The sequence below is a fragment of the Populus trichocarpa genome, chromosome 10, assembly GCF_000002775.5.
Source record: "Populus trichocarpa isolate Nisqually-1 chromosome 10, P.trichocarpa_v4.1, whole genome shotgun sequence".
Classification (NCBI taxonomy): domain Eukaryota; kingdom Viridiplantae; phylum Streptophyta; class Magnoliopsida; order Malpighiales; family Salicaceae; genus Populus; species Populus trichocarpa.
In genome coordinates this window covers 19,194,334-19,213,734 of record NC_037294.2, presented here as the reverse complement: position 1 = coordinate 19,213,734, position 19,401 = coordinate 19,194,334, and the positions used below count along the sequence as shown (strand labels likewise).

Here is a 19,401-nt window from a genome sequence, read left to right as displayed (position 1 = left end):
TACTATGAAACTCAAAGGCCCGGCAGGAAAGGCTTCGGTCTTCATTGCCGATGAGATCTGACGTGTTTGAAATTTGAAGCTGTAGATTTCACGGATTGAAGGCAGAAGTTTCAGAGTTCCTTGCAGAGCTTTTCCTCAATGCAGTATCCTACCGAACTTGTTGGTTTCAGCTGCTGGAGATTGTGGAAGGCCAGAAATTATGCGGTCTTCGGTGACAGGAACTGGATTGTTGGACAAATATTGGAGCAGGCTCCACACCAATATGATGACTATGTTAAAAGTCTTGGTCTCTCTGGCTCTGAAAACATTAAGATACTAACACACACGAAGGTAATATCCCTTCTTGGAAGCCTCCTGAGATGAATGTTATCAAGCTCAATCTTGAAGGGGCTTGTACTAAAACCGCTGGTACTGGAATTATTGGAGTTATTGGAAAGAATTACTGAGGTGAGGTAGTTGCTGTTCTTGGATGTTTTTGCTCACACGGTCATGACCCTCGAGTTTATGAAGCTTTGGCACTGAGAGAAGCTATCAGAGTTGGTGCTGAAAGGGGTTATAATCAAGTTATAATTGAGGGTGATGACAAAACACTCATTGATGCTCTGTCCAGGATTATATGGAATGACTCGTGTGTTCACTTGATTTTGTTAGATACTATACGGTTAGCAAGAGGTTTCAATTCTTGTAGGTTCCAGTAATTGGGCGGCCCATGATGTGGCCTCTGAAGCCCTGCGAGAACTGGTTAATCCAAGCCATGATCACATTTTTTTCAGAAATGCTCCTGCAATTGCCAGTCATCTTGTGCTGGTCCCGTAGAAAATAAAGAAGGAGATCATGATCGAAACGGATGCTCCAACGTCAAAATCGACAATCGTGATCTCATTTCTCAGTATATGCCATCAATCAGCTGGCAATGATTTCGACCAAAAAACACACAAACAACGTAGGAAAATAGGAAAAAGCTCGTCATTTGCACTGCTATGCTTCAAGCAAATTCAAAAAGGTAAAGAAAGAGCACTAAATAAAAAAAATTACAATTCCAAAAATAAGGAAAGTTATAGCCTGAATATTTGTGTATATTTCTAGATCAATATCTAGTAAAGAATAAACAATACAAATGCTTTCAACTTGAGAAAGTAGACTGTACTATGGACATTGATTGTGTTTTACAACAATTACATGACAAATATAACGGCCTCTCTTTTTGGCATGATGAGCCAGTTACTACGTTCTGACATCAGGATCTGCACCCACATGGTAAGTCCTCAGAAGACAAGGGGTGAAGTCCATGAAGCTCAGTAGCCCAGTGGCCTAATCGCTTCAGGATCAAAACAATTCTTTCCCCTTCAAAATCCAGCTTTTCCTAGCCATCTTTTCTCCATTATCTCTAAGTAGTTGATCTGATCTTTACAACTACCTCCAGAAAACCACTGCTAGCTTTTAGATTGCATTCATTCAAGGACGCAAAAGGTGCTTGTCACAAGTCAAGATCCTGTAACTTGCATGAGGACCCTCAGATGTGTCGCGCAAAGTTGCCTGCCAGCCCATGGCTTTAGCTATCTGTAGAAGTTCATCCATGACATCAAGAGAGTCACGAATGTATACTCGACCACCGGGTCTAAGTATGCGATCCATCTCGAGCATGATTGTAGACATATTACATCTGATTCGAAGAAATAAACAATGTGAAAAAAGAAAGCAAATTAAAGAAAAAACCTCCAGCTTAACCTCGATTGTAAGATCTTGGGCAAGTCACAAATTGAGCAAAAAGAACAATGCATACCTTTTCCTTTCAACAGAAAAGAGGCCAGCTGCATGCAATAAATCATAGGTTCTTGGGTATGTATCGAATGGTTCACACCTGATGAATCAAACATCATGTGCAACAGAAGTTCATTCAACTAAGTTCAAGCAAATATAGATAGTGAAAAACTTTTAAACAAAATCGAAATAGCATCACATTCATTTATTATCAATGAGAAATGAAACAATAGGAAAGGGGGGATGGTCAAGGGTACACAGCATTATTGTAACATGTTAAGTATTTATGAGAACCGTCACCCCAGTATCCAAAATGAGGATCCAAAAAACTTTATGCTTTAGCTAATCTGACAGTTTAGAATGGTACCAATCATGCATAACTCCCAAGAGCCCGCGGTCATATAAAACAGGCAACGTGTTGGATCCGCTAACAGGAACCACGTTCAAAACCCAGCAATCAAATCCTTGATCAATTAATGCAGCCGCGAATCTAACAAAATCAACAATCAAAGCATTAATGTGACAGAGTAAAATAACCTTTGTAATGGAACAAAGCAAGATGAGATGAATTGTAAATAGGATACCCTCCAAAGCCAGCTTTCATGTCCATCACATTTCTAAGTTTAAATTTCTTCCAATGCCAAGCACGGACATAGCCAGCTATTGTTTCGGACCAAAACTTATTTTCTGCCTTTAATAGCTCTTTTCTGGCTATGTATGATTCATATTGTATGCTCTGGAGTCTATCAGGTGGAGTGTGCAAACGAGAAGGCCACGTGGGAACATTTGCTCCATATCCATTCTCCGGAAGTCGACTAATGCATGCCTTCAGATCAACATACCTAACAACATTGTGCAAAGAAAGCTATAACATATGATAAGTACAAAGCTCAAAGAAGAATCAGCAAATTAACATTAGATGCATGAAAGCTTTTATAAAATTCTGTATCAATGTCTCAACCGCAGATACCCTGACAGGTGGGCCCAGGGCTCAGCTAACAATTCTAAATACGTAGCCTATCAAGAAAAGGTAACAGTTCTAAATATGTCTTCACTGATTTTTCCCCAACATTAATTCCCCCCCAACCCGAAGAAAAAAACATAAGAAATTTACAACTATGATTCACGACAAGTAAATTACATCTACCGACAACAACCAAACTAATTGCAAGTCTACCATTGCAGTTAGAGACAACCAAACACTATAGGCAACTATCCAAGTCAGAAATCAAGCAGCAGCAGTAAAGGCTGAGTTATGTCATTCAGAAAGAAGAAATGAAGACAACAAGCTGGAAAGGGAGAAACCTCTCTTTCACTAGCATTTGTGCAAGTTTCCTTCAGACAAACACATCTAATTCAAGAAAATGTCTCCTCCACTAGTGATGTGGGACAACTTAGGTTTCGAGACCAAATGGAGGATTTGTGGTGCACCAAGTTGGAGAATTAGGATGGGTTTACAGTAGCATTTATTTGCAACCTAGGTTACTGTAGCAAGGGAGAAAAATAAAGAGGGAAGGAGAAGAAAATAATGATCAAGAAAAGGGAAGTGAAAGAAAGTTCAACTCTGCATGTTAAACTAAGCCAAAATACTCATAATCCCAATGTTGAGGTGCTCCCTATTACATAGAGAAGAGTAATGAGAGGGACACTAACATTTTTTTACAAAATCTCATACTAACTGATTTGGCTTCTATCACGTAAGAGAGTTTTTCAAATTATGAAGAGGTTTATATCACAATTTAATGTAGTTTTTACCATTACAGGAGTACCAATTGACATGTTATTAGTAAAGATGTATTGGTATTTCTAGCATTATTCTGCAAAGAAAAGGGGCTTCTTTTAGAGGCATTAAAAGTCCTAGCAGTCCTAAACTAAATAGGAAATATAAAGTCAAAAACAAAAACAAAAAAACCGTACATGATAGAAAATCCTTAGTGATATTTAGTTTCTTGAGTATACTAAACATTCCTAACTAGTAGTAAAATTCAAAACATATGATAGTTCTTAAATAGACTAGGTTTACAAGAAACTAAAGGGTACAGAATCAATGATTAAATAACCATAATTTCTAAACTTTTCTCCCATTAACTACATCAACTAGCATTTGTTTATGAGTTTCATTCGGACAAACTCATTTGATTCACCAAGAAAAATTTCATAGGAAGACCAGCTTGTTTGATGAATGAGTTAGGTTACTCAATACACCAGATTTGGAAAATGAAAATTAGAAGTGAGCAACATGCCTGCTTACCTTACCTCAATTTTTCACTCAAAACGCTGAATCACCTTTTTTTAGATGGCACCTTTCTTCTTCCTTTTAGTGTATTTGATGAAAAAACAGGAGAGAAGTCTTATGGGACAGGATATGAATGTTCTATTTTCTGAAGGGATGTGTCATTTACACTCCTAAAAAAGCTCCTGTACTCCTAAATCTTTTAATCACCTAAGTGGCAAAATTGTCCCTACAATAGAACACAATACCAAATTTACATGACAAGAGAAATGATAAGCTAGCCATCTAAGTCAAATAACGAGCATTTGAAACTTCTTCCAATGGTGAATAGCACGTCCCTAGTAAAAAAGTGGCAGAAGAGCTTCAACAGAAAAGCATTGCAGAACCTTTTCCAATTTCATATTTTAGTTAATCCTGTACATATTAACAATTTTATTGTTTAAAAAGAGAGAATTGCAAGGGATTAGTTGTATGGAAGAGATCACCAGGGTTTTTTTTGTTTGAACAAAGAAGTGCGCAAAGTCCAAAGATGATAAACAATTGCAAGCGACTCCTCAATAGAAACTTGGTCTGCGTGCTTGATAAAGAAGTGTACACAAGGTTAAACATTGCTGTTAAGATAATAAAGGAAGCTAGCTCCTCATGGGCCGAGGGGGGGAGAAGAAGAAAATACGAGTACATATGGACACCTTTCCAATAAAATTCCTCCCACATAAAGGAAATCAAGAAAATTAAAATATTGTAGACCACTGAAAATTGCATTCCAAATGAGAATTGCAAGTTTAGATTTTCTACTTTTCCATCAATTTTTTAATCCAGAAAATATTTGTTTTCCTTTTCTCTTGTTTTTTTCATTCTACTATCAGTTTCTACCTCCCATGGCAGCAAAGGTAAGATTAACCAAAAGTTATCTACCTGTTTAACAAAAGTTTTTCCAGCAAAGCTAGAAAAGGTCATTTTATAAGCCATGACCCATGAAAACCAATGAAACAGTAAAAAGCAAAGCAAGTTTACCAAACATTATCAGGATCATCGTCTGGATCACACAATGGAGGTATTGCTCCTGTGTCACGGCTTAGGTAGCAGTTGTTGTTTAGGGGTTTTTTCCATATTGCAATATATCCCTCCTTCTTAACAAGCTCCCAGCAAAGATGAGTGGTAAGGTTAAGCATCTCTGAATATATAGAAAGACACATTATTAAATACGGTAATGTAACAACCTATCAATGGCAGGAGAGCACAGCATAGTTAATAAACTGGTTCAATCAATTTGTGGACCGGCATCATTTAACCAATCTTTAATAATTTAGTTCCAAGCATTCCACATATTTCTCTGTGAGGTTGATATGCTGGATTTTTTGAATGGATAAGTCCATTATTCAAGGATAACTAGCCATTGTTACATGAAGCCAAATACTAAATTAATTTGGTACATTTAGATTACTGGAACTGAACTGGAGAAAACAAAATTCATGTGTGGATTAACTGAAGGGGAACAAAACAAGTAATTAAGAATGCAAAACCTTTGATTATTTAACCAGCAATTTCTCAATGAGAAACTGAATGGATACCTGCCCACTGTTCCTCTAATACATGTTCATGCTTATAAACTGGTTGTGCTGCCCAAGCAAAGTATCCTCCTGCCCGGAGCATCCTATTGACCTCAAGGAGCAAAATTCCATCTTCATCACAGTGTTAGGAAAAAAGAAGAGATTATCAGAAGAGATCCCAGAAACATGAATCCATCAGGGTGAAGGAAAAAATTGCAAATTTACTAAGCTGCAGAACCTTGAAAGCATGAAACGTTCATTAACACATAGTAATCTCACACAACATACACACAACTGAGCTGAAGGGAAATGAAATGGCAAGGGAATGGGAATACTTTACACAGTTAGAGAAGTGCAGAGCAAGAGCATATAAAACTGCTATCTATTTTAGATTTCTATTGGCAAAAGGCAAACATGTAACATAATGCTTGTTCTCTTATTCTACAATTTTGTTCCAATAGTTTTGTGATCAAAACTAGGCAAAACAGGAGAATCTTACCATCACGAGTCCAGTTGATTCTGCATCTTGAACAATGTATCAATTCAAATGCTTGGCTCGGATATAGTAGACGGTGAGTTGCAAATGCAGCCACCATTGCAGGTACACCACGCTCAAGAGCAAATTGAATCTGATTCTCGTGAACATCTTTGGGAGCAATAGACATGGTCATAACATTCCGTGATAGTAAATAGGCACCAAAACTTGCCACACCACATCCAACATCTAGAATCATTCGAGTATGATGACCAAATGTAATATCTGGGACCATCTACACGTAGCCAATGAGATGTTAAACAACAAATAAACAGGCGATGCATATCTTTCCTTCCCAGGACTACTGATAAAAATAACATACCTGAGCAATCTGATCCAAATATTTATCTGCCCCGTGTATGAACTGTGTACCACCTCCGGGGAACTTAAACTTCTCTTTCTCTTTAGAAATCCAGTTTTGGCCCCCTTTATCATCAGCTAATCGTGTATGAGGAACATTGCTATACCATACCTGTATGAAAATGGCATTTTAATTAAGAATCTCAAACGAAAAAATAAGCTAAAATAAAAAACTGAACAGTCTTCGCAAACAAAACCCCCAGAACAGACTGAAAACCTTGAATCGGCAAATGCAGTAAAGTAAATCACAATCGAAAAAAAAAACCATATTCCAGATATTCCACACAGCTCATGACAACATAAACAAAATTTCTTCCTGATGTAATGAAATTTATATGAAGAAAAGTGGAGAAACCCTAAATAACTACTTGTTCACTCGAGCTAAATTCATAAAAAGTAAAAAGAATTAATTCTCTTCCATTTCCCCCATTGTCAGAAAAAAGCACGGAAGAATGATCCAGGCAAATTCTAGTGATAAATTTATAGTTTCTTTTCTTATCCTCTCCATTCTACAAAATAAACCCCACTTCGATCCCAATACCTCATCACGACTCCGCGGCCATGGAATTGGCTGCCGGTATCCTTTAGGGGGGGGGACCAAGCAATTCAGTCCCTTCCCCTTCTCTGGACAGTGCCTTTCGAATCTCTCCCCTTTCTCCGTCAATTTCAACCTCTTAATAGCCTCCACATTATCCAAACACGGTATATACTCTCTCATGCTCCCTGGACACAACTCATATTTCCTAACCCTGACCTTGAAATTCGTACTTGCACTCTCAATTTCAGTCTCATTCCCCCAATTCTCCGCAATATCCGGATCAAACTCTCCAACCTCGAAATCATCAGTCATTTTGCCATCGGAATCAATGATCCCAAACGTCCGGTTGGGATCGGACAATGGAGATTCATCGGGAGGTGGGTAAATGGAGGGTGGAGTCGGGTTTATGGCTTGTTCTGTAGGGGGGTGATCGGATTCGTTTGGGGGAATTAGAGAGGTGATGTTGAACGACTTGTCGTTGTTAGGAGAGATGGAAATCGAGTTTTGTGGTGTGGAGAAGAAGAGGAGTTGTTGGTAGCCACTGTTGGACCAGTGTTTGCCTAAATAGAAAAAAGTGATTGAGATAAAAGCGAAGGCTGTGATTTTGAGGATTTGTGGGGTTTTAATGAAATCTGTGTTGATGAGTGGTTTCATGATTGATTGGTGTGGTGGTGGTGGTGGTGGTGGTGGTGGCGGCGGCGGCGTTGTGGTTGCGGGGTGGTGGTTTCTTTGGGATGTAAGAATACAAGCGAGCCAGGCTCGCGCAGGCGCGAGAGTGAGCTAGAGAGCGTCGGTCGGTCGGTCGGTGATCTAGAGATGTAACGGGTTGTGAATAGGAGGTGAAGGGAAAAGAGAGTGAGCTGGCAGCTGGCAACTGGCAAGTGCTGTGTTTAATTATCCGAGGAGATCCAGATTATCCGTTAAAAACTCAATTAAGTCCGTTAGGACTCAGGACTATCAATTTTTGTGTGCAAATAAGAGTATGTTCTAAGCTAGACCCTGTAAAACTAATTATTTAATCCTTGTGGTTTGGGAAAATATAAGATTGACCCTGTATCTTGAGATATATTTATAATGTAGTCCTCGCATCAGTTTCATGTTATTTTCAATACTTTATATATGTAAATATATATATACACACACGACAGAAAAAAGATGGGAAAATAAGGTAAGATACGAATTAATTAGGAAATATAACAAAATAATAATAATAAAATAAGAATGATTGACCTGATCAGAGGTTTGTTAAAAAATAATAATTTTAGGGAGACTAGTTACGTAATTTTGATAGGAAAAGATATAATTCGCTAGATAGATGGACAAGAACAAGGCAGGGATCCTATTTAATGTTTATTTGCCGGTTTTTGCAGTAAATCACGTCTTGGAGTTTGGATAAAGCAATTCTAAAAGAATTTATCCCAAGATGAATGCTCCTTTTTTAACAATAAGAAGTGAGATTCTCATTGATTATTTTGTGCACTAGATTACTTGTAAGCACAACGTTATGGTTAGGATCTTTTTTATTTTCATGTAAAAAATTATTCTATTGTTAACATATTTTTATTAAAAAAATAATTATGAACTTGAAATATTACGTGTATCGAACAGTATTTTTTTAAAAAAATATTCATGTGATAACATGTTAGATGATATTTTTTAAAATATTGAAATGATAATATAACTGATCGACTTATGTTGGCCTCTCAAATATGCAACATGTATCATAAAATCATGATAACCCAGTAAAAAGTATATCAAAATAAATTATGAAAGTCAATTCTTAATCAACTCGGTGTTAAAGAATAAGATTGAAAAAAAAAATTACATCGATTAACCTGTTAGATCAGTGACTCGGGTTAAGGGATCGGGACAAATTCATAAAAATAAAATTTTAAAAAATATATATATATAACTTAATTTCCAATCAATTCAATATTAAATGATGAAAAAAAAATATCAATTAAAAAAAGTACAAAAATAAAATTCAGGTCAACCAATTTAGATCATGAAACATTGATAACTTTGTAAAAAGCAAATAAAAATATCATGAAACCCCATTCCCAACAGATCAAATGTTTAAGGTTTAAATTAAGAAAACAATTCCATAAAATTGGAATAACTCCACATAAAGCAGTACGAAAAAAAATACAAAATTGAGTTCACAAATAACCTAACATTGAAGGGTGAGAAGAATAAGAAGGAGGAAGAAGAGGACCTGATTGTTGGAGGGTGAAATTAAAAAATAAATAGTTAAAAAATAAAACGAGTCAACATGCATCAACCAATCAAACTCGTGTCTCGGGTCATGAGATTAAGATAACCTAAAACAACAAATAAAAAAACCACAAAACTCAATTTCCAATCAACTCAACATTGAAATATGAAAAAAAAAATCAATTCGAAAAGACAGTAAAAAAAACAACCTGGATAAACTTGTTAGGCCTGCGACCCAAGTCACGACATCGAAATAGATTCATAGAAAGCGAAAAAAGTTACAAGGCCCGGTTCTATTTAATCTAATGTTGAGGGTTGAATTCGGTAAGAAAAAAAAACTAGATTCACAAGGTCGGTATGTAACCCAAAAAAATAAAAAAAAATAATTACAAAGCACAATTCTCGAAACAATCTAATAATAAAGAATAAAAAATAAAACTAAACAAGATAAATCAGGTTGTTGAAAGGGTAAAAATAAAATAAAATAAAAATTATAAAATACTACTCCAATAAAATAAATAGTGTTTTATGTGTTGCTGTGAGGATTTAGCAATGTCCTTTAGGTTTTTGTTAACTAGTGAATTGGATAATCTACTATTGACTGAATCAGTGAGGTAGATTTAATTTCCATATAAAAAGCTATCTCAAAACACTAGAAAAAAAAAGAAGATGGATTGAGTTTTTTTTCAATTCGTGTTAATAAAAACATTAAAAGGTTTGCGGATCTCTCGACATCTCTCATTACAGGGCAACATTTATAGAAGCAGTGTTAGTTTTTTTTTCCTCCATTCTTGTTTTATTTGTTATTTTTATCAATCTAGTCACTTGATATTGTATTTATTAGGAATTTATCTCTGTATTATGTTCCTTCTCTCTTTTTAGAAGATCACAGTGGTCTTTAAAAAATTATTCTGCTATTTGAATGGTTGTTGATTTTGCTATAATCTATTTGATTTTATTGTTTATACAATATTGAAAGTTAAAGGGTTAAAATTGAAGGAAAAAAAAACAAACATGCCCACCATAAACCCCCTGACTAAGTTTTAACTCTTGGTTTGTTAAAGTTATCTTCTGGTCCATTTAGTTTAGGGAACAAGCATTTTGGTCTTGAACTTCCTTTTTTTTTCATCTTAGTTTATGGCATGGCATGGGTACAGAGGAGGGTCGTCGAAAAAACAGTGAAATAGAGAGAAAGTTTTTGGTAGGGCAAGGTTTCACCATGAAAAATCATTCTTAGTGTCACATGTTTATTTTGACGAGAGGGTTTACATTGAAGTGTTATTTTACCTTTATTTTGCATTAAAAAAGGGGATCATGATTTGAAAAGTTTTTTAAGATTATATTAATTTTTAGTTTTAAGTGGTTTAGGGTTTTTTTGTTGGTTGGGGGTGGTTTGTGGAGATTTCCACTATATTTTTAAGTGTTTTTATATTAAGATGGTTTTTAAATAATGGAACTTCAGGCAAAAATCTTTCATGAATTTTATCCACCATAACGTTGGTTGGATTCTAGGTAGTAGATGATAGGTTGTCTGCTAGTGCCCACCACCTGAGTGGATGACACGTCATGCACTTTTAGGAAAATAATGGGAAAAAAAACATGCAAGGATGGCCTTTTTTTTTTTTAATCAAGGTTGGGTGTGTAGACTTAGCCGATCACTGAACCTTTTTTTACTTGTTTTCATTTTTAAAAAAATGAATTCAAGCCCTTTTTCAATGTATCTTTTAGTTTGTGTCAATTTTCTTTATTTAAACTCTAATTAACATCCATCCTCATAGTTTTTAGATTGTTTATTGCTCGATTAAACAAAAAATATATTACATAAGACAAAGTTAGTATACCCGACAAGAACTATAACTTAAGTCACGAGTCGGTAAGTTAACTTAATTTGATCAATGTCTATTTAAAATGTTGTTGTCCTGATATTTTTTTATAAAAAATTAGATCAAAGTCATTTTAATTATTTTATAAAGCAAATTAAACTCTGGTTCAATTTTATAGGTTGCTTAGAATGTTATCTTGTTAATATTTCCAAAAAAAATTAAAGCAACATTTGTTTATATATTTTTAGTGAAACATGGTTTTGGCTAAGTCAATTAGATTATAATTAGATTTATTAAATTAACTCTATAATTTAATTAAAAACACATGCAAGGCAAAAGGCTAGTCAAGGGCCTGATTTAATGAGATAATAAAGTTTTAATTAGACAATTTTTTTTTTGTCTTTATTCTAAAACTTTCAATGTTTTTAGGATGTTTTTAATGGTTGTTTTCTATATTTACTAAATAAATGACATGTAGCAACAAGAAAAGCTGATAATATTGATGGGACATTAATCATACATCAGTCTTCCCTGCTATATTTGTCAAACCCGGGCCCAGAACTACAATTGTTAAAGATTTTGGGTCATGGATTTTACAAGCGAATCAGTGCTTTGAAAGATACATAGAATCATCGTAACAAAGAAAGCTGTCGGTGGTTGTTAAAGAGCATGCTTAGGATTAGGTAATAATTGCTTTTAAATTATTGTTTTTTTGATTTTATTAAAATATTTTTTAAAAAAAATTTAGTTTTAATATCATTGTACAACAACAATCTAAAAATATATTAAGAAATTAATTTCTAGCAATTGTTTTTTTAAATCTCCAGTAAATAGTTCAAAACACAAAGCAAAACACGTTCAAGGTAATGTGTCTGATTATTCGATTCTCTCCTGTTTTTTCTTTTGCCGCCATCTTTCAGACCGAAATTAGCTGTTATATTTAAAATTTTCAGCCCACGGGCATTGAGCCAATCCAAGGGATCCAAGGCCTTTGTCACCAGAAAATCAAAGATAACACCTACTGGGTTTTCAATTCTTGGAAGACCACCGCCGCTGCTTCTACTACTTCTTGCTTCTCATGTGGGTTTTTTGTTGTTCTTGGAATTTACCTTTTCTTCCTGTAAGAGACCAAACCTTTTCATTTCAGTGCACAGCAAGGTTTCTTTAACCATTGATGTGATGAGTAGATTTTGAAGCGTGACAGTGTTTTTGGAGGGGGATACTTCAAATTAATATGTTTTTAATATTTTCAGATTATTTTGATATGACACTGTTAAAAATAATTTTTTAAAGCAATTCGTACCACGCTCCCTATTAACTCTGAATTTATTGTGATGATGTCGAAATTTCTCTCTGTTTTTTTAAATCAAATAAATTTGGACTATTTGAAATTAATAAACAAACGAAGAAGATACAAATCGTTGATGGCACAGAATTTTTTATCTCACTGTCAGTGTTTAGAATTTAAGATTTTTCACACATCCCATTAGAAAAACGCCAACGTTCATCAAAGATCTTCAAGCAATATTTTGAAAAATAATTAAACAGTATTCCTAACTGAATTTTATCGAATCCTTCTTACTAGAGAAACAAGCTCTTATTATGGGCTTATGGAGGTCGGGCTGGTTACTCATTCTTCTGGACCAGCTCAGCGTGGGCTTCTCTTCATTATTCGTAGTTCCGACAAGAGAAGTGAAAAACAGCAAGAAGCAGAGAACATTCAAGTAGCTTCCTGCCCAGGCCAGCACACGTTTTCCAAACGTCCCCGTAAAAACAAAGGCCCAACGGCCCAAACACAAAACTTCTTTTAAAATGTTTTTTATTTTAAAAAAAAAACATTATGTATTTTTAAATGATTTAAATGGATGAATATTAAAAATAAAAAATTATTTTAATTAAAAATACTAGCGCGATATAAAGACAACTTAAGACAAATAACAAAAAGTTTTAAACTTTCATGTGTTTGTTTGTTACTGAAAAAGTTAATTAACGAAAACACTTTTCAGTTAAAGAAAAATTTTACTTGGTTTTCAGGAAAGTGTTTTTTTTTTATTTTGAGCAGAAAATACTTTTTAGAAGTTGTGAAAATTTTAGAAATATCATGTTATTTGTTGATTATATCAAATCTGGTCCTTAAACTTTTGATTGCTATATATTTTGTTTTGAATCTTTTTTTTTTCAATTTCATTCCTTAGAATTTGATTTAATTTGATTTTTATATCAACTTTGATCATCATTTTTATGATTGTTATTTGCATTCTCTTATCATTTTTTAATTTAAATTTTTTATTTATCAAATTTGGCTCTTATTATTTTTTATTTTATTTGAAATAATTTATAAAATTGTATTTTTTTTTATTTCATCACCTTTCAACTTTTTTATCTGTTAGGTTTAATCTCTATTATTTTGATTGTTATTTATTTTATTTGAAATAATTTATGAAATTATATTTTTTTTCAATTTTATTCTCGTTCAACTTTTTTATTTGTAATATTTGTTCCTTATTATTTTAATAAACTTGAAAAAAAATATTAACAATTTATTTTCCAGCTAATTTTTCATAACATAATCTAACACAGTAAAATATTTTCAAATTTATTTTTCATAATATTATAAAATATCATAAAATAATTCACTTTCTAGAAATTTATTTTTTTAAAAAATTATTTTTCAAAAATAAATTATTTTTTAATAAACAAATGACATAAAACATTTTTAAGAAAGCGTTTGGCTGCGTAGTAGCTTCCGCGTTTTATTGCCACCGCAGATATCAGCTGTTTGGTAAATGATAAACCATTATTTACTGTTAATGGGACCTGCCAAATTTTGTGGACGCGTCTGCGTTCCGTTGAAAGCAGCTCCAAGTTGCTTTACCCGTGTCTGCGTTGTAACCAGTGAAGTTTTCTTTAAATCGTGTCTCAGTGAACAGTGCAATTCACTAGCACTGTTTTTTTTTTTCAATGTGTTTATTTTTTGTAATATTTTTTTTAAAAAAATTAGTTTAGAGTGAATTAAATTCACTCGTGCTATCATGTGAACAATATTTTTTCCCGAAAAACCAGTGTAGAGTGAATTAAATTCACTCGCACTGTAATATCAAATCAATTTTATTCCTGGTAATATTTTATTACACGCTCAAAAAATTATGAAAACTGTAATTCTTATCGAATGAATTTTGTACATAATGGAATTGTAGATAGTTTAATGAAATAATAAAAAATATTTTATATAAAGTATTATTTATTTCATGATATAATAGAAATGGTTAAATCTACAATATTTAAATTAAAAACCATCAATATCAATATATATATTTTTAAAATTATTTTATAACCTTAATTTCAAAAGCATTCTTAACCAAACACATTAAATTATTTTTTGTTCAACCTCAATTTCAATCATATTTTTAATCAAATATCTATTTTTTCAATCCAATCTCAACTAAAAATACTTTTTATAAAATATTTTTTTTAAATCACAACTATAATAGCTACCGCAATATCAAACATACTCTAAATTCATTTGGGACAGACCTCTCGAGAGTTCAGAGTCTTCAGACGCTAACCCGATCCCAGCCCCACCCGTACAACAAAAACAAAACCATACAAAATCGACCACAAATTAAAACTCTCCACGTCTCTCTCTCTCTCTCTCCCTCCATACAAAATCCAATTAACTTTCACTTCTTTATATTCCAACTTTTTATCATTTACAGGCCTCCACCGGTCTCTTTATAACCTCTCCTCTTCTCCCCGGCCAAATTCACCTGTCTTTTCCTTCAATTCCCTCCTATTTACCCCCCAGTCTCTCTACGATCCTTCCATTTCCTTCTCTTCAAACCCTATTTGACCATGAATTAATTATAGGGTTTGTCCTAACCTTTAAAAGACCGTAATTCGTCGAAATTATCCTGCAATTCCTTCAATTGAAGTTCTATTCTTCCATATTTTTCTATCTTTTGATTCATTTCACTCGAATTCATAGCTAAGAAACTAACTTTTTCTAGGGTTTCCATGTTTCGATGAAATCATGGACGATTTCAAGGCAGATATTGATAAGGAGTCATGTTCGAAGTCAATAAACGAGACGGTGAATGGGTCTCACCAGTTTACGATAAAGGGGTATTCATTAGCGAAGGGGATGGGAGCTGGGAAATGCATACCGAGTGATGTTTTCAATGTAGGTGGTTATGATTGGGGGGTTTATTTTTACCCAGATGGGAAAAACCCTGAAGATAGTTCGATGTATGTGTCGGTTTTTATTGCATTAGCGAGCGAAGGAACGGATGTTAGGGCTTTGTTTGAGTTGACGCTGGTGGATCAGAGCGGGAAAGGGAAGCATAAAGTGCATAGTCATTTTGATCGTGCGTTGGAGAGTGGACCTTATTCGTTGAAATACAGAGGGAGCATGTGGTAATGTTTTTTTTTCCTTCAATTTTGTTCAGTTCTGTTTCTTGTGTTTTGGTTGGATAATTTTGGTTTATTGAAAACTCTGTTTTACGTGGATGGTTAAGTATTAGTGGATTTTTATCAATGCACCTGTAGTTTGTGAAGATGGGATTTTTGGACCTTTTGCATGAAAGTTAATTCATGTAATGAGAAAAAAAGATATCATCGATGTCGAGAGGAGTTTGTTTTTGGTAGTATAAATAGCACACGCGTTGGATTTGATTGGTGGCAGATTGTAGTATGATTTCATGTTCACATAGTGGACGTTTATATTCAGAAAATTTGTTCTTATGGGATACTGCTATGTGTTTGACTGTTGTGTAGGAATGTGGGATTTTAGTCAGAGGAGCAATGTATTTGGAGCAATATGATAATGTGTGTTAGTAAATGACAGTTGCTATTGTAAAATGGAAGCTCTGCTTACAGAAAATAGCATGTGATAGTGCTGCTACTACTGTCTTGGGTGAGGGTAGAAGGTCACATTTATGTAATTATTGTTATCTTGATGGGAGATCTAGACTTAATTCTTAGGTAATATCACTAACAAAAGATCTAATGTTCAATTACGTATAGTCTTAATCCTTTTGTCCTCCAAACAGGTGGCATATGATTATTTCTCTGGAATGCTCTTTTGTTGTGCTCCTTGACAGATCCCAATTAATCCATGATAACATGCTCTGGAAATTAAGATCCTTCTAAGAAAAAAAACCCTATATTCCCCAATAGCTAGAAGATTTACACGCTCTCCCCCCCCCCTCCTTTAGCAAACTAAGAATGATATAATGCCGTAACTGAAAACATCTCATAAACAAGTACCACCTTACAAATTTTTAAATTTCTCTCTATTAGCCTGAAATTCAAGTTTCCCACTGTCACAACCTGCATGTTGTTTGGGATTTTACTTTGTGCATTGCTATTGTACATTGTTGGGTGAGCAGATGAGTTTAGTGTACCTTCAATGTATTGTGTTCCTCAAACCAGCATACTGATCCCTGCCTGTGACACTGGGAACTTGGAGATATCCACGTGTTGTTGCTCTGAGTTGGTTTCTTGTATTATCGGTAGTTTTGCCAACCTAGTTAGACTTATTTTCATCATGTTTAATAAAATTTGGTTGTTTGCATTTTGTGCCTGTAAATGTCACATAGGAGTTTAATCAGTTCATGCTCGTCTCTTCTTTGTCCTTTTCTTTTGGGGAATCAGGTGGTATTGGGGCTGGGACAATATTTCCTCGCATAACACTTTGTTGATGCATTTCAGGGGTTACAAACGTTTCTTCCGAAGGACAACCCTGGAAACTTCTGATTATCTGAAGGACGACTGCCTTATCATGAATTGCACTGTTGGAGTTGTCAGAACACATCTTGAAGGACCGAAACAGTACTCCATTTCAGTTCCGCCTTCAGACATGGGTCAGGGTCTTAAAGAACTCCTGGAGTCTGAAGCTGGTTGTGACATAGCTTTCCAGGTTGGTGATGAGACATTTAAAGCTCATAAGTTGATCCTTGCTGCTCGTTCACCTGTTTTCAGAGCTCAGTTTTTTGGACTTGTTGGGGATCCTAAAATGGATAAAGTAGCAGTGAAGGATGTTGATCCTTTGATATTCAAGGTAAGCTTCTTTTTCTAACTTCTATCCACCACCATTTGAAGAAAAAGAATAGGAAAAGTGCCTTCTTTGTATGCTTTTTTATGTTTCTTAAAAAAGGAGAACTTTTGTTTTCTGTTAGATTCATCATATCTAACGGTTGCATTTCAGACCCTCATTAGGTTTCCTAGTGTTGAATTTGTTCTTTATGCAAAATCAACTCTGTTATAGTCACTTGTTTTAAAGAATCAGGTGTGACTTGATTGGGCTGTTCTGTGTATTCAGGCAATGCTTCTGTTTATATACACGGACAAACTTCCTGATGTGCATGAGATAACGGGTTCTACATCGATGTGCACATCCACCAATATGGTACAGCATCTGTTGGCTGTCTCTGACCTTTACAATTTAGATCGGTTGAAATTGTTATGTGAATCAAAGTTGTGTGAGGAACTAAGTGCCGAGACAGTAGCAACAACACTGGCGTTGGCCGAGCAGCACCAGTGTATGCAACTCAAGGCCATCTGTTTGAAATTTGCAGCAAATCCAGCAAACTTGGGAGGTGCGTTTGTAGGTTATGAGCGGTGCAAATTCAAGTTATATCAGTTTTATTGTTTTGCATTGTTTGATCTGGATAAAAATACGTGAGATTCTCATTCTTATCCAAAAAATGTTTTTAGCCCCTCTATTTGCTTTATTGAAATACTAGCTATTAGTGGAGAGTAAGACAGGAATCCTGGAAGTTCCATTTATCATTTGGCATTTCTTTATATAATGCAGTGTATGCTTGAGATAAATTATCAGGGCCATCTGAGACTATAGGAGTTTTATCATATGGCTGTATAGAGATGAATCAAATTCTGTTCTTTTCTTTTCTTTTTATGATCAGGTGTACTGCTACTATCCATATTGGCCATTTCTTTCTTTTGAACCTTTTATTTTTAATGCCTAGGGAGAGGCATTAGAACATGATTGTTCTGGAGGAATTTGTTTTTGCATGATTGAGCGTGGAAAACCCAGACAGAATGCCAGGCCAAAATTTTGCCATGGTTTGAAGTGTATGTTCATGGCAGTTCTTGCGTTGAAAACAGTAGAGTATGCTACTTCACAAGAAAAGGCAAGAAGAATGTGTAACATTATAAGCCACCAGATTGGTAGAATCCACCAATAACTTCCACGTTGTCGTTTGATTTGATGGCTCATAATTTTTCTTTTAATCCAGTCCTTTTTTCTTAAGAAATAACACCACAGAAAACAATATACCATTAAAAAGAAGGCACCCTTTGCTATTAATTTATTGCATTCTAACTTGAGTGCATTTGCCCATGAAGCAGGAATGAAGTCGATCATTTTATCATATTGGTTTCTCTTTTGCATATTTCTATATTTTGCTGAGAATTTGAACCTGATTGTTTCTGTTTTGCAGAGGTAATGCAGTCAGAAGGGTTCCGGCACTTAGAGGAGAGCTGCCCTTCAATGTTATGTGAGTTGCTGAAGACATTCGCTTCAGGAGATGAGAACACGAGTCTTCTGTCTGGTAGGAAGAGGAGTGGCAGCAGCATGCTTGGGCTTGATTTGGCGACTGATGGGGCTCCAGAAGAATCAGCAAATCCCAATGGCAGGCGTCTGAGGAGGCGGTTTTAGATATAGATAGTTGCATGCAAATTGTAATTCTGTCACCCTCTACGAAATGTGATCGAGTGATAGAGTGACTGACATTCTAAGTTTCGTCCTGCCATCCTGTATGGGAGAATATGATCAAAAGTGTTAGTAGTTATTGCAGGTTTTGCTAGAAAATGCCTGTTTATTTTGTTTTTACAATTTGTTCTTTTCTCTCTCCCCTTTGAGTAGTCCAGTGCTGGCATTTAACGTCCCTAAACTAAAATCCTTAAGCTTGCACATTTTGTCTAAATCTATCCCGAGTAGGAATTGGTCTTGTTCTGAAAAACTCAATCTGAAAAACCACATTTTCTGTTCCTGTTTTGAAAGCAGTAGCTGGTTGATCGTCAGTAAAAGTAGAAGTTACAGAAAAAGAAAATTGTATCTCCATCATGGCAGACTTCCGGTCCCTGGTACCATGTCTTCTCTCGGCTCGGAACAATGTTATACTAGTTTTATTATAATTGAGAAATAATAATTACTAAATTGAGAACAGTAACTAATGGTGAGATTTCTGAGAGAAAAATGAACAAGTGACGGTCAAGTTTTTCTTCCAGTTAGCAGTGACTCTGTCATGTTCCTCATAAAAGACATCCATAAACAGTTTTTACTCTCCTTAAGAAATATTTACAAAGGAGAAGACTCGTGATGATATATTGGATCATTGGAATTGCATCCATATCAGCATCCGATA

General features: G+C 34.8%; 2 protein-coding genes across 2 annotated transcripts; one reads left to right on the top strand and one right to left on the bottom strand.

Annotated features, from left to right (window-relative positions):
• Positions 1-994: 994 nt before the first annotated feature.
• Positions 995-7,921, bottom strand: LOC7458123 (probable methyltransferase PMT11). Its single transcript, XM_002315169.4, has 9 exons — positions 6,981-7,921; positions 6,402-6,551; positions 6,044-6,314; positions 5,566-5,676; positions 5,009-5,168; positions 2,346-2,603; positions 2,129-2,251; positions 1,784-1,861; positions 995-1,663 (listed from the first exon to the last, which is right to left on the bottom strand). The coding sequence occupies exons 1-9, from the start codon at positions 7,629-7,631 to the stop codon at positions 1,456-1,458; spliced, it is 2,010 nt and encodes a 669-aa protein (XP_002315205.4). The 5' UTR covers positions 7,632-7,921; the 3' UTR covers positions 995-1,455.
• A 6,744-nt stretch (positions 7,922-14,665) lies between these two features.
• LOC7458122 (BTB/POZ and MATH domain-containing protein 3) lies at positions 14,666-18,869 on the top strand. The gene is made up of 4 exons (XM_002316230.4): positions 14,666-15,427; positions 16,724-17,072; positions 17,334-17,610; positions 18,475-18,869. The coding sequence occupies exons 1-4, from the start codon at positions 15,045-15,047 to the stop codon at positions 18,690-18,692; spliced, it is 1,227 nt and encodes a 408-aa protein (XP_002316266.1). The 5' UTR covers positions 14,666-15,044; the 3' UTR covers positions 18,693-18,869.
• Positions 18,870-19,401: the final 532 nt, after the last annotated feature.

Coding starts and splice junctions, on each gene's coding strand:
- LOC7458123 (XM_002315169.4), bottom strand. CDS start 7,631: ATGAAACCACTCATCAACACAGATTTCATTAAAACCCCACAAATCCTC. Junction 5,169..5,565: donor ATTAGAGGAACAGTGGGCAG/GTATCCATTCAG, acceptor CTATATATTCAG/AGATGCTTAACCTTACCACT. Junction 1,862..2,128: donor TTGGGAGTTATGCATGATTG/GTACCATTCTAA, acceptor TTGATTCATCAG/GTGTGAACCATTCGATACAT.
- LOC7458122 (XM_002316230.4), top strand. CDS start 15,045: ATGGACGATTTCAAGGCAGATATTGATAAGGAGTCATGTTCGAAGTCA. Junction 15,428..16,723: donor AAATACAGAGGGAGCATGTG/GTAATGTTTTTT, acceptor GATGCATTTCAG/GGGTTACAAACGTTTCTTCC. Junction 17,611..18,474: donor AAATCCAGCAAACTTGGGAG/GTGCGTTTGTAG, acceptor TCTGTTTTGCAG/AGGTAATGCAGTCAGAAGGG.